The 12,761-nt window shown below is 52.3% G+C and overlaps 1 protein-coding gene across 4 annotated transcripts in view; it reads left to right on the forward strand.

Annotated features, from left to right (window-relative positions):
- SH3BP4 (SH3 domain binding protein 4) overlaps positions 1-12,761 on the forward strand; it is a 32,158-nt gene that overhangs the window by 7,532 nt on the left and 11,865 nt on the right. For 3 of the 4 annotated variants that reach the window (XM_051791023.1, XM_051791024.1, XM_051791025.1), the window contains exon 2: positions 12,540-12,727. In XM_051791023.1, the coding sequence (XP_051646983.1) occupies positions 12,610-12,727 (118 nt within the window). In that variant the 5' untranslated portion in view covers positions 12,540-12,609. Of the gene's footprint in view, positions 1-2,384; positions 2,998-12,539; positions 12,728-12,761 lie in introns of those variants that run through there. The other variant, XM_051791022.1, reaches the window with a different exon arrangement.

Raw genomic sequence — 12,761 nt, forward strand, 5'->3', positions numbered from 1 at the left:
TTTCCTTGCTTTCTTTCCCCCCTCTGCAGCCTCCCTCCCGCTCCAGCCCCTCCTGCATCCTGGCTGCTGCATTGAAAACCTGCCATCAGATTAGCTCTCCCGGGGTGGGGTTGCTCTGGGAAGCGTTTCCCAGCCGGCAGCCTGCCTGGAAAGCCAGCCTTGGGAATTGCTTGCTCCTTGCTCTCTCCCGAGTCCCTCCGCGCTTAAATCCCCCCTTGCTCAGAAAAACCAGCATTACTGGGGCTTTTGGGGTGTGTGGGTGAGCCTTGGGGGCAGACTGAGCTGTTGGAGGCCCTAAGGTATAATTCCCAGTGCACGTGGCCTGGGAGCAACTGGTCCTTGCAATGGATAAGGTTTTTGGAGGTAGGAAAAAAAAAAGAGGAGATGCGTGAGTGCATCTTGGAAAAGGAGGAGGACATTTGTGGGTTCATCCCACAAAAGGAGGAGATACCTGAGTGTATCTGTGAAAAAAGGAGGAGGAGATGAGAGTGCATCCCAGAAAAAGAAAGACATGGGGAGTGCATCCTGCAAAAAGGAGGAGGAGTTGGGGGGTGCATCCCAGAAAAAAGAGGAGGTGCACGAGTGCATGCAGCAAAAAAAAGGATGATGGGATGGATGGGTGCATCCCTCAAAAGGAGGAAATGTGTGAGTACATCCCAGCAAAAAGGAGGAGGAGATGGGGGGTGCATCCCAAAGTTTTTCTTGGCCGCTCCATAGCTATGGATGCTGCTGGCTGCAGCTTTATTGGAGCAGCCTCCACACGAGTGGAACCTCTGTGGGGATTCATCCCGTGTTTGACTGGGCAGAGAAAGACAAGTAGGGGTTTTTTTTGGAAAGGGGAAGAAGACAGAGTCTCCAGTGACAGGGTGAGTTATTTTTGGGGTGGTTTGTTCCTTTTTTTTTGGTACCAGCTTCCTGGGATGCATCTCCTTTCCAACAGCCAACGTCTTTGCTGGGGAGCGAGGCCACAAAACAAGCCTTTTTCTGGGTCTTTGGAAGTGTTTTCCATAGTTATCTCTGGACACAAAGTGTTTACTGTCCCTGGGAGAGGGCAATTACCCCGTCAGCAGAACAGAGCCAGCGCTGGCCTTGACCAGCTTATCATCCCAAGGGTGCCGGGCAGCGCCGCCGGACTTCGGAGCTCATCACTTCTGCCTGGGAAGGATGCTCTGGGATTGGGCCATCAGCCTGGTAGGTCTCCTCCCATGCATCCATCCACTGCCTGGGTCTTCTCCACACCCATTCAGTCCTGTAAAACAGACGAAGTTCTGAGGTTTGGGGATTTTCTGATTGCGACTTGCTCTGAGTCAGCAAACGCTGCTGAGAAATTGGGAAGTGCTTCCAAGTCATTTTTCCCGGCTCTCCTGCTGCTCTGTGGCCCCTGCTCCCCGGAGAGAGCTGGAGCAGCGCTCCTGAAAGTTAATCACTGCTGAAAAATGCTTTAATTAACTCAATTAGCCAGACGGCCCATCTGGGTCTGGCAGCCTGACGGGAGCCGTGGAACAAGGTCGCAGCTCCGCCCCAGGGACCAGGGCTGGGCAGGACACATCACTCAGCCCAGGCCCCAGGGGATGGTCTGGCCTCCAGAGTATCCCTGCTCTTGGACCTGCAAAGGGAGGTGTTTTACAAGGGCATGGAATGGTAGGACAAGGGGGAATGACTTCCCACTGGCAGAGGGAAGGGTTAGGCTGGATACTGGGGAGAAATCCTTCCCTGGGAGGGTGGGGAGGCCCTGAAATGGAATTCCCAGAGAAGCTGTGGCTGCCCCATCCCTGGAAGTGTCCAAGGCCTGGTTGGATGGGGCTTGGAGCAGCCTGGGACAGTGGAAGGTGTCCTGCCCATGGCAGGGGGGTGGAAAGAGCTCTTTAGGTCTTTAAAGTCCTTCCAGACCATTCCATGATTGTGCCCCCTGCCCTGCCATGGGACACCCCTGAGGTACCAGAGCAGCTGGTGCCTCTCCAGCTCCTGCTCTGCCTATTCACAGGAGCTCTAAAACATCCCCCAAATCCAGGATGCAGGACATGACCAGGCATGGAAAGAGTGAGCAAAAAAAAAGCCCTGCAGTCAGTTTGAGCAGAGGAATGCAGGGCCCTGGAGCAGGGATTTGGGAAGGGTGAGTGTTTAACCCTCTCTCTGCGTTGGGGACCATTCCTTCCCAGCTTGATCTCTGTGTGTCGACCTCTTTTAAACCCTGGCCTTGCAGACATCCCGAGGGAAGCTGGTTTTCCTGCTGCCTGGCTGTGATGGGAATCCCCAAGTGCAGATGCATCCTTTAGGTAATGGGGAGGGATCCATGCCCTGGAGGGTTTGGGAAACTGGATCCCGGAGCATCTGTGTTGCTCCATCGGAGGCTTGAATCGTGGTCTCTGCAGTTGTGGTGCTCATGTCTTCAAAAGTAGGCTTTAAAACCACTTCAGAAATGCTTTTGTAGTGGTGGGAAAATAAATCCCTGTGTCCAGATCACCCTGCAGTCAGGCAGGACAAATGGAATGGGAATCTTGGCTCTTTAGCCTCTTTAAGGGATGTGACCTTAAAGCGGTGATGCTGGTGCTGCATCCAACGGTTCCCTGGCTGGGAGGGGGAAAGGGAGGTGTTTTTCCCTTAGGAAAGGGCAGGTCCTTTTAGTCCCTTAAAAATTAGTTCCTGGTTTCAGACTGCTTTAAGGCAATTGAGCTTGTGGAAGGGTGTGGAGAGTAATTCCCTGTGGGAAGGCTGGCAGGGAAGGTGATGCTGGGCCCTTCCTTTGGGCTGAGCATCCATTGCCAGGGCAATCCTGCCAGGGAGGTCTCAGCTCATCCTCAGGTCCCAAGCAGTGCAGAATTCCAAGCATTATCCTGATTTCCTTCTCCTTCAGTGGATGGGATATGTGGGAATCCTTGGGATGCAGCGGTCTGAGCCTGTCCGTGAGAAATGACACATTCCATATGCTGCAAACACTTCTGCCTCCCTTTAGCCTTTCACTGGAAAATCCTCATCCCTCTTCCTGCACAAAAAAACGTGAGTAATGCCAGAGAAATTTGGGATGAGGCCCAGCAAGCCATCGGAAATCCGGCTGAGCACCGCTCCGACTTCGGAACTAAAAGCTCCCAAGTGAATAATGTGGCAGGAGAAACAGCAGATTTTAAGGGACTGTATTTTCTGGGGGGAGCTCTGCTCTATCTCTCTTTAAATCTCCAGCCTGCAAAACTTGGGAATGGCTTTTTTATCACCTCCCTCTATTTGTTTTACGCCTCAGCAATGACACATTTCCAGTTGTCCTGTTAAAAACGAAGCTGGTGGTATTTAAAAATAATAATGATGCCAGCTGTCTTGTGATGCACATCATGTGTTTTGGCTGAGAGACTTTAATGTTGTTTCCTGGGATCAGGCATGGGAAAAAAACAAAGCTGAATTCTCTGTAAAAGTGGATTGTTTGGAGGCTCAAATTCCAGTGGATGTTGCCCTTAGGAATAACGGGGGGTGGTGGCTGTCCCTCTTTTAGGTTTCTTTTCTCCTTCTGGGCTCTGCCAAAAAAAGTTGCCATTTCTTTCCTACTGATGGAGTAATTAAGTTGTTCTCCTAAATATAAACCCGTCCTAGTGCGTCAGCTGTGCCTGGGACTTCACTGCTTTTATGTGGCACTTCAAGCAAGTTTTAATTAAAAAAAAAAAGAAGAAAGGTCCATCTGCATTGGTTTGATATTTAGGGTTTCTTTCCTCATCAAGAGCGTGTCTAATTCCAGCCTGACCCTGCAAAGTCCTGCAGGCTCCATGTGGGAATCAGCTGGTTGTGCTGGAGAACATCCCTCAGCTCCTGCAAAGCTCTTCCTGCCTCCTGCTTAGAATCATGGAATGCTTTGGGTTGAAAAGGACCCTAAACTCCATCTCATTCCACCCTGTGCCATGGCAGGGACACCTTCCTCTATCCCAGGTTGCTCCAAGCCCTGTCCAACCTGGCCTTGGACACTTCCAGGGATCCAGGGGCAGCCACAGCTTCTCTGGGAATTCCATTTCAGGGCCTCCCCACCCTCCCAGCTAAGAATTCCTTCCCAGTATCCCATCTAACCCTGCCCTCTGGCACCGGGAAGCCATTCCCCCTTGTCCCACCACTCCATGCCCTTGTAAAACATCTCCCTTTCCCTGGAGATCCAGATCTTCCTCCAGCTGCTTCTCCTTGCAGAGCTGTCCCATCACTGGCACCAACATCTGCTGCACTTCTGGATGTGACCGGCACGGAGATCTGGAAGAGCTTGATCCTACAGGGGAAAAAACCTGGGATGTTGATGTTGCCATTAAAGGTGCTGAGAAAAGGAGGTGTTGTCTAGGCAGGTGGGTGAAGGTGCCATGGATGGTGCCCTGGAATGTTGGTTGGACCTGGAATTGTCTCCTCTGGCCAAGAGCCTGCTGCTTGTAGGTCCATGTTTTGGGTATTGAGCGACCTGGTCCCGTGGAAGGTGTCCCTGCCCATGGAAGGGGGTTGGAATGAGATGGGCTTTAAGGTCCCTTCCAACCCAGGCCATTCTGTGATTCCATGAAATCCCAGCAGGAATGACTGGAGCACGTGGCTCTCAGGAGGCTCTGAGGTTCCTCTGCTTGTTGTGTCTTGGGCAGGAGAAGCCAGAGCAGGTCTGTCTCCTTCCAGCCTTGCCTGACTTTTTGGGGACAGCAGAGAGGGAAGAACTTACCCTTTGGAAGTATTCCCTCTGTGGTGTCCTGTGGCTGCCTGGTTTTTAGGGGATGCTCTTGTGCACACGTGGAAGGGCATTTTTGTGCTTACAATGCAGAAAGGTCTAGAAATTACTCCCCTCAACCTGTAAAGCTCTGCCTTAAGCAGGGAAACAACCTGCCATGAGTTTAAGATGACTTTCAGGTCTTGTTTTAATTTTCCCTGGTGACTAAGGCTGCAAAAAATGTGTCTGAGGTTCAACTCCACTTCATCCAGTAATGAGAGCAATTTACAGCAAAGCTGAGATTCTGCCAGATTTACATGAATTACTATTTCTATGCCCAAGCATCTTGCTAGAAAGGGGCTTTTTCCCTCCCCCAAATGCTGAACTTTTTGCTAAGGGTTATATCCTGGCCCCGAGAAGCAGCTTGTCTTTGCCATGGCCTGTGTGGAGGCTGCAGGGGAAGGCTCAGACTCTCCTTTCACACCACGTTAATCCAGACCTGGCCCTCGCCGTGTTTTTAAGCTGGCAGTAAAGCTACAGTTCAAAGTGCGGGGCTTTGTTTGCAGATAAACCCTTTCAATAAACATTTGGAGCTTAAAGTGATGAAATTGGTTTCTTATCAGCCACCTGAGCCTGCGATGGGATGGAGCAGGTTTTAACCTGGCCAGACCAAAACGACAGACCCCTGAGGTGCCGAAACAACAACCCTGAAGTGCCGGCAGACGGGGGGGTGGTGGGTGGTGTTTTGAGTTCTTGCCCTTTGTGGCCTTGTTGATGCTGTGGAAAATGCTTGGAGCCACTGCTTGGATGCTCCCTGGCCTCCCTCAGCCCCGGGTTGGGTTCCCCTGGAGTTAATTTGCAGGTTGCACGAAGCCTCCGTGCAGTTTGATGGGCTTTAATTTCAGAGGTAATTAATTAACCAAGCAGGTGTGGCGTTTGCTCTTGTGTTGTCTAAACAGGGGCCTGTTTTGGGTTCTCTCAGACACCCTCCTGGCTGGCAGAGGTAGGTCTCTGCACCTGGAAAGCTCATTCCCACCTGTGGAAAAGCTCTAATCTAAATTAAGGTGAGGACTTGTGCTGCCAAAACCACCTGAAATGAGCCACATGGTCTTTTTGTGTCAGTGCGATGAGTCTGATGTTCAGAGCATGCTCTGACTTGAAGCAGGAACACTTTCTGGGATGGGTCTGCAACTGGCTGGATTTGCAGGTGAGGTCAAGTCCAAAGACAGCAAGTCCCAATCCAGCCTCTGGACTGGACCAGATGCCTGTTTGAGTTGGTTTAGATTAGCTGTTAAGAAGAAATCCTTCCCTAGGAGGGTGGGGAGGCCCTGGAATGGAATTCCCAGAGAAGCTGTGGCTGCCCCATCCCTGGAAGTGTCCAAGGCCAGGTTGGACAGGGCTTGGAGCAACCTGGGCTAGTGGAAGGTGTCCCTGCCTATGGATGGACTGGATGAGCTTGGAGGTCCCTTCCAACCCAGACCATTCCATGATTCTGTGATCTGCCCTCACAACCCCTTCTTGCTGCATGCATCCCAAATGGCATCATCACCTGGCATTGCTTTGCTTTCCAGGTATCTGCTCCCTCTTTCCAGCATGGTTTGTGGACCAGGGATTGTGTCCAACCTGGAGCATCCCGTGGGGCGACCCCCCCCAGTCCAGTTTAACCCCCCATCTTGTTTTCCTGTCACACCATCAACTCCAGCAAAGGGTTAAGCTGCTTAAACCCAGGTGTCTGTGGGGCATCTGGTTTGGAAATGTTTACCAAGAAGGAGCTTAAAACCTCTGCTGTGCTGAGGAAATTCATTGCAATGTGCTGATTGGATTGGTTTCTGCCTCATTTAGGCTTGGGGTGGGTTTTGGCTCCTCTCAGCATTGTTGGTGTCATGTAATGCAGCAGCAGATCAGTGCTGGACTGATCAGGAAGGTGTGTAAGAACATTAAACCCAGGTCAGCTTTTGCACCATCTCATCTCTCGAGTGAGCTTGGATAATCCAGAGAGGTTTCGTTCCTTAGCAGTGGAATCTGTGCTAGCTGCTCCATGTCCATGGACTTGCTCAGGCAACGAGTTGGGAACAAAACTCCTTGTTTTTTCCCTAAAATGGTCCTCCTGACTGAGGATAGTTGGAGGTAGATAAGTCTTGGTGGAATACCTGAGCTCCCTCCTGCCCTAGTCCTGCTGTGGTCCGTGGTGGTTTCTTGGGGCTGACTGTCTGGGACACAGGCGACCAAATCCAGGGAGTGCTTGGAGATCTTGCAGGGAAAGCCCTCTATTCCCCTCCCACCCCTAAGGCTGGTCTATATTTGAGTCTTCCTGGTGATGGATGTCCAGCAGGACTCGTGCTCCAAAGTCCTTGCTATAAAAGGAAACTTTCCCGTCCTTCCTGCTCTGCTCACAGGGGTGACATTCCCACCAGGAAGGCCGTGATGGACACCAGGGCCATAATGACATTTTTTCCCCTCCCTTCTTCCTCTCCTCCATCAAACCTGCCATGCATGGCTTGAACTCGCCTGGCAGCAGGAGCCAGGCTCAGGAGCTGAGCCAAGCTTAAGCTGGAGGGCAGGATTTTTCCCTAGGGCTTGGCCAGGAGTGGAGGGGACAGCCTGGAACGGGCCGGGCTCCACTGCGATGCCTGAGCAGGGACGGTGGGAATGAGGTCCAGTGGTGGGAATGGGGTCCAAAGCAAAGCCCTGAGAGCGCTGCAGGAGGGCTGGGAGGTCCTGGTGTTCCCACAAATCCCTTCTTGTTTGCTGGAAAAGGGACTAAAGAGGCGTGTGCCGGGACATGCGTGAGTTCACACCGCCGTGTTCCCTCTGGTACAAAGAGCTCGTGTTCGGTGTTGTCTTAAGGGGTGGTTTATCTTCACGTGGCTTGGGTGGGTTTTTCTTTGGAAGATGAAAGCGTTGGCTTTGCAAACACAAGCCCTGGAGCAGGAGGAGGAGATAAGGGAAAGGCGACGAGGTCGGGAATCACTGGGATGTGAGGCATTGCTGGCAGAAGGCTTGGGACAGGCTTCTAGGGGGAAAAAACCAAGAGCAACCAGCCCCTCGCCACCCATCTCTGGCAACAAGGCTTCTGGAGCAGAGCCAGGATCACAGGGAGATGAGCTGCAAGGTCCTGGTGTGTTCCTGGCCACCACAGGTGGCACGAGGCCACCAGCAGCTTCAGAAGCCATGCCAGTCTTGTAGGAGGCTGCAGAGGACCTGGCTGGGTCCCTGGGGGCGTTCCCAGTTCAGAGGGTGCTGTGTTTGTCACGTGTGCTGGAAGATCTGTTGGTGTCAGTGTGGGGAAAGGAGGCAGACCCGAGCTGGTGGGATCATTTCCTGCGCGTTGAGCAATGCCAGCCCCACGGCCAGGGCTGGGCTGGGCCACGGGCAGGAGGGAGCTCTCGAGGGTGAAGAGTCTGCAGAGCAAACCCAACTTCCTGAATTATACTGGTTGCTAAAATGCAGAAATTTTGGCCCCTTTTGGCCCTTTTTTCTGAGGTTTTCTTGAAGGCCTTTGCACGTTGTGGTGTGTTGGCGCTCCCAGGCACAACTCCCTGAGCAGCTCCTTCAGGGCTGGGGTGTCCCCTGGGCTTGGAGGAGTCTTTTCTGCATCTGTTTCCACGATGCTTGAGTTACTGGGGGTTTTGTGAGAGATAAAAGCAATGAGTTCAGTGAATTCCTTGTGTGGGATGAACGTGCTCTGTGTGGGTCATGCTGTGGCTCCATCAGATGGGTTTTTAGCTCCCAAGAATTTAAATTTGCTCATATCCAAGAGAAACGGCCTGTTTTGAAAAGAAACCTCCAAAAACACTTCTGTGTTTGTGGGAGGGCCACAGGAACTTGTGTTTGGAGAAAGAAAAAGCAAATTTAAAAGCCATGAGCAACAAGTGACTGGAGTTGATCTTGGCCCTGGAGTGGGAAGAGGATAAGGAGTGATTGATTGGAAGCTCTTTCTTCGCTTCTCACCTTTCAGTTTGTGGCCAAGGGTGGAGTAGGACATTTCTCCTGAGCTGGTCCCGCAGGCTTAGGGCTTGAGGGGCTTTTGGATGCATTTCCCAGGGAGAACAGGGGTGCAGGACAGTGGTCATGGCAGAGCTCACCAGTCCTGTGTTGTGGTGGCTCCTGTTCCTGGTGCTTCCCGTGGATTTGTGTGTGCCATGGTGGGATGCACCCCGCAGCTCCAGGGAGAGCTGGGAAGTGTGGGATGGGCAGGGATGGGCATCAGTGCTTTGCTGGTGGCAGGTCCCTGTGCTGCCCTGGCCTGGCTCCATCTGCAGCCCTGCCCGTGCTTGGTACCACCCAGCCCTGTCAGCCCTCCCCGGCCTTATCAGCCCAAATTCTTGGCACTCAGGAGTTTTCCATCACTGAGGCTTCCAGAGGGATCCTCTCCGGCCTTTGGTCAGTGCTTCTTGGAGAGGACCTTCCCTTGGCCAGCAGCAGAACCAGGGTTTGCACTTTTGGGTGTTCCCGTTGTTTTATGACATTTCTTTGCTCGAGGACGTGGAGTTTTAATGCTTCCATTAAGGGTATTTTTCCTGGGATTGCTTTTCCCTGCCAGCCCTGCTTAGCATGGCCATGTTATGTCCTTGATTTATAGCCCCTTGTCCAGGGAGAGGTGGGTCTGTGCCATAATCCCATCAGGACCAACTCGGTGTGACGGATGGAGCAGGGAATGTTCCTGGGGCTCTCCCTGTGCCAGGGGGTCTCCCTGAGGTCTGTGGGGCCAGGAAGGGAAAGCCTGTGGTTGTTTTTCTGGGATAAGTCATACTAGACAGTTTGCAGAAGTTCTTTTTAACCTTTTCCATGCCAATTCACACTGGGAAATGCTGCTGCTGGGAAGCTGAATTCCATGTGTTAAAGTGCTGCAGAAAAAACACCTTTTGGATTCATTATTTGAGAGGCTTTAGTGAGTTTTCTTTTAATAGATGCTTCACCATCACCAGCCCCACACCTGCCCAAACCTGCTGGTGCTCCGTGCCTGGTGGAATCACAGGGAATGGCTGGAGCTGTGCCAGGGCAGGGTCAGGTTTGATCTCAGGGAAAGGTTCTTCCCCCAGAGGGTGGTTGGCACTGACCAGGCTCCCCAGGGTTTGGTCACGGCCCCAAGGCTGCCAGAGCTCCAGGAGTGTTTGGACAACACCCTCAGGGACAGGGTGGGATTGTTGAGGATGGTCCTGTGAAGGGTCAGGAGCTGGACTGGATGAAGCCTTTCCCAGAGAAGCACAGCCAGATCTGTCTCATCCCAGAAACCTCACTCACAGTTAAATCCCAAAGCAGCACCATCCATCCCAGGAAACTGGTGAGGATTCCCGGGGTGCCAGCCAGCCCCCATGGGAATGTGCCCCTCAGGGCTTCCCTAAACTTTCCCCAAACCTCAGCAAAGCCTGGTTAGGATGTTGGACAGAGTCATGTCCCCACGGTGGAGCCTGCTCCTGGCAGCTGCTGCCTGCTGGGTTTGTTGGGATGTGGGGAGCACACAGCAGGCCCTCCTGGCTGGAAGGCGTGGATTTTACCCTGGAGCATTCCCTCTCCCCCTGTGGGAGGGAAAAGTGGTGTGAGAAGCAGGTTTTTGGTGCTGCCTGAGGAGATGCTGCCGCTGTCCTTGCTCTGATCACTCCCTGATTTCCTTCCCACCGCTGTTCCCTTCGATGCTGTTTATGGCTTTGGGTAAACACGTGGGGCTGGGTTTTTCCTAGGCTATATTTAATCCCAGGCTAAATTTAAAGTGCTTTCAGGGGAGTTTGCAGCCCATTGTCTCAGTGATTTCTAAACAAATCTTGCCTCCTCCAGCCTTGTTTCCCCTCACCCTGCTCCCCACTATCCCCTTTAATTCTCTGGATTTGAAAGTCTCCTGGATTTCTGTCCTACCTCTGCATTCAGAAGCATTTTGGGGCCATCCCCAGCTCCAGAACAGGGCTCCCATCCCCAGTCCAGCCATGGGGGGCCCCATCCCTTTAGGTACCCTCATTCCTCTATGTGTGTGAGCATCACTTCATCCAGGACAAACAGACACATCCAGGATGCTGCTCTTGGGAGAGGAAATGCCTTTCCATCATCCCTCATTTTTATGTAGATTCCTGTTGCCTTTTGAGGCTTCAGGATTGGCTGTTGAGGGGGGTTTTCCAGCTGTTTCTCCACATCTGTCAGAGATCTTCAGCATGAAGTTATATAAATAGAGAAAGAGGGAACATCCCTGAAAATGCCAGACTTGGGGATACGATGGTGAGAGTTGTCAGTACTGTAGCTGCAATAATTAATATAAAATTCAATATAAAAATTTATTCATTGTATAATATAAATAAAAATTAATGTAAATGTAAAATTAATAGAAAATAATCAATATAACATTAATTCTGCTGGACAGCACAGAAACATATCCTGGGTGGATGGTGAACTGTGCCAGCCAAGGAGAACATCTTTCCTCCCTTCCTTGCTTCCCACTGGTTATTCCTTTGTCTTACCTGGCCCGGCTCTGCCAAGCTCAGTCTTGACTCAAAGCCTGGTTTCTCTGGATTTATTGCCTGCCAAACCCTCTCTCCTTGCCTTGCTCCCAGCAGGCCCCCAAACAAGGCTCTCCTCAAAGGGCAAACGTTTGCACACCAGTTCTCCCTTCCCTTTTCTGGCTGGAGCCTGGTGCATCCCTTCCAGCTCCCACATTCCCGGCATACCAGCCCTGGGGATGGCTTGGGAAGCATTTCAAACCAGAAAGTATCTCCTGCTCAGGCTCTCCCCTGCAGATTTCCTCTTGCTGCATTCCAGAAAAGGGCACTGAATCCTTCGGGGGCTCCCTATTCCCACCTAAAGAATTTGGGGTTGGGGGTTGTTTTCTGCTTGGTCTAATTTTCAAGGGAGGAAAGGCAAAAATTGCATGGGAAGGGGAGAAAGGAAAAATAGTGTTAGGAGAGGGTGAAAATCCCCTCATAAAGCAGGGATTTGGATATAACTTTAGTTCTGACTCTGTTTTTAAGAGCTGTTGGTGCTTTGCAACCAGGCTGGAGTTTGAGGGAGCGGGAATGGAGGGATGTTGGGTGCCAGAATTACCGGGATGATGCCAGATCCCTGGAGTAGCAACACACAGCTCAGGCTGTGCTCCAGCCTTGCCTTCAGCTGGCAGAGAGGCTCCAGCATTCCCTGATTGTCCTGATCCACCTGGCCCCTCTCCAAGTTCCAGAGGACAGGGATGATGTCAGGGAAGGTCTTACCCACGCTTGCATCAGCCACAACGTTGGTGGTCGGAATGTCGGCGTGTCCTGTGGGAAATGGGGGAATTTTCCTCTCTGCTCTTCCGCAGGGATTCTGGAAGTGTTTTTGCAAGGAAAAAAGGAGGAAAAAACTCTGTGTTTTTATTTTTCCCCAAGTGAAGCGGGGTGGTTAGTGCAAGAAGGGGTGTTTCTCTGCCTGGTCCCTGGCTGGGGAGGGAGGGATGCAGGGAGCAAGCGGGAAGAGCCAATCCCCATCCCAGGAAGTCCCAGTGCTGCAGTGGGAGAGAGTGGTGACCCATTTAAACAGGCAAAAATCCCAGTCCTGTGGGTCCTCCACTGCTCTGGGCTCCCACAGCACCCAGTGCCTGGTGGCTTTATAATTATGTATTACAGCAATGTGCAAGTGCCCTGGAAGGTCTTGGGAAACAGGGAGAAGGACCAATTTATAATCCTGGAAGCAACATATCCCTAAAAAGCTCTTCCTATGGGGTTGTTTCCAGCAGCAGCATCCTGCAAGACCAGGCTGTCCTTGCTACACAAAGCCCTTGGTGGTTTTTAGACAGTGCTGTGGAGCACCCAGGTTATATTCTGTGATGTTCTAAGGAGAACACGGGGATGTGTTCCTGGGTGTGTCCCTGGGTCATTGTCGCTGCAATGGCACCCGGAGCCTTTCTAACGTGCTGGGGTTTGTCTCTCTCCCCCAGGCTGGTTCCCTGAGGTGACAGGGGGGTCCCTGGAGAGGCCATGGCCACCTAGAGCCTGGTGGGGCCGGAGATGGCGGCGCAGAGGATCCGGGCGGCCAACTCGGGGGGTCTCCCGCGGTGCAAGTCCGAGGGGACCCTCATCGACCTCGGCGAGGCCTTCACCGAAACCAGCCTGGGTGACGTCAAAGGTGGGTGGGGAGGGGCCCCCTCCTCGTTCCCCCT

The sequence above is a fragment of the Manacus candei genome, unplaced genomic scaffold, assembly GCF_025592945.1.
Source record: "Manacus candei isolate 608988 ecotype Guabito, Panama unplaced genomic scaffold, ASM2559294v1 h1tg000029l, whole genome shotgun sequence".
NCBI lineage: Eukaryota > Metazoa > Chordata > Aves > Passeriformes > Pipridae > Manacus > Manacus candei.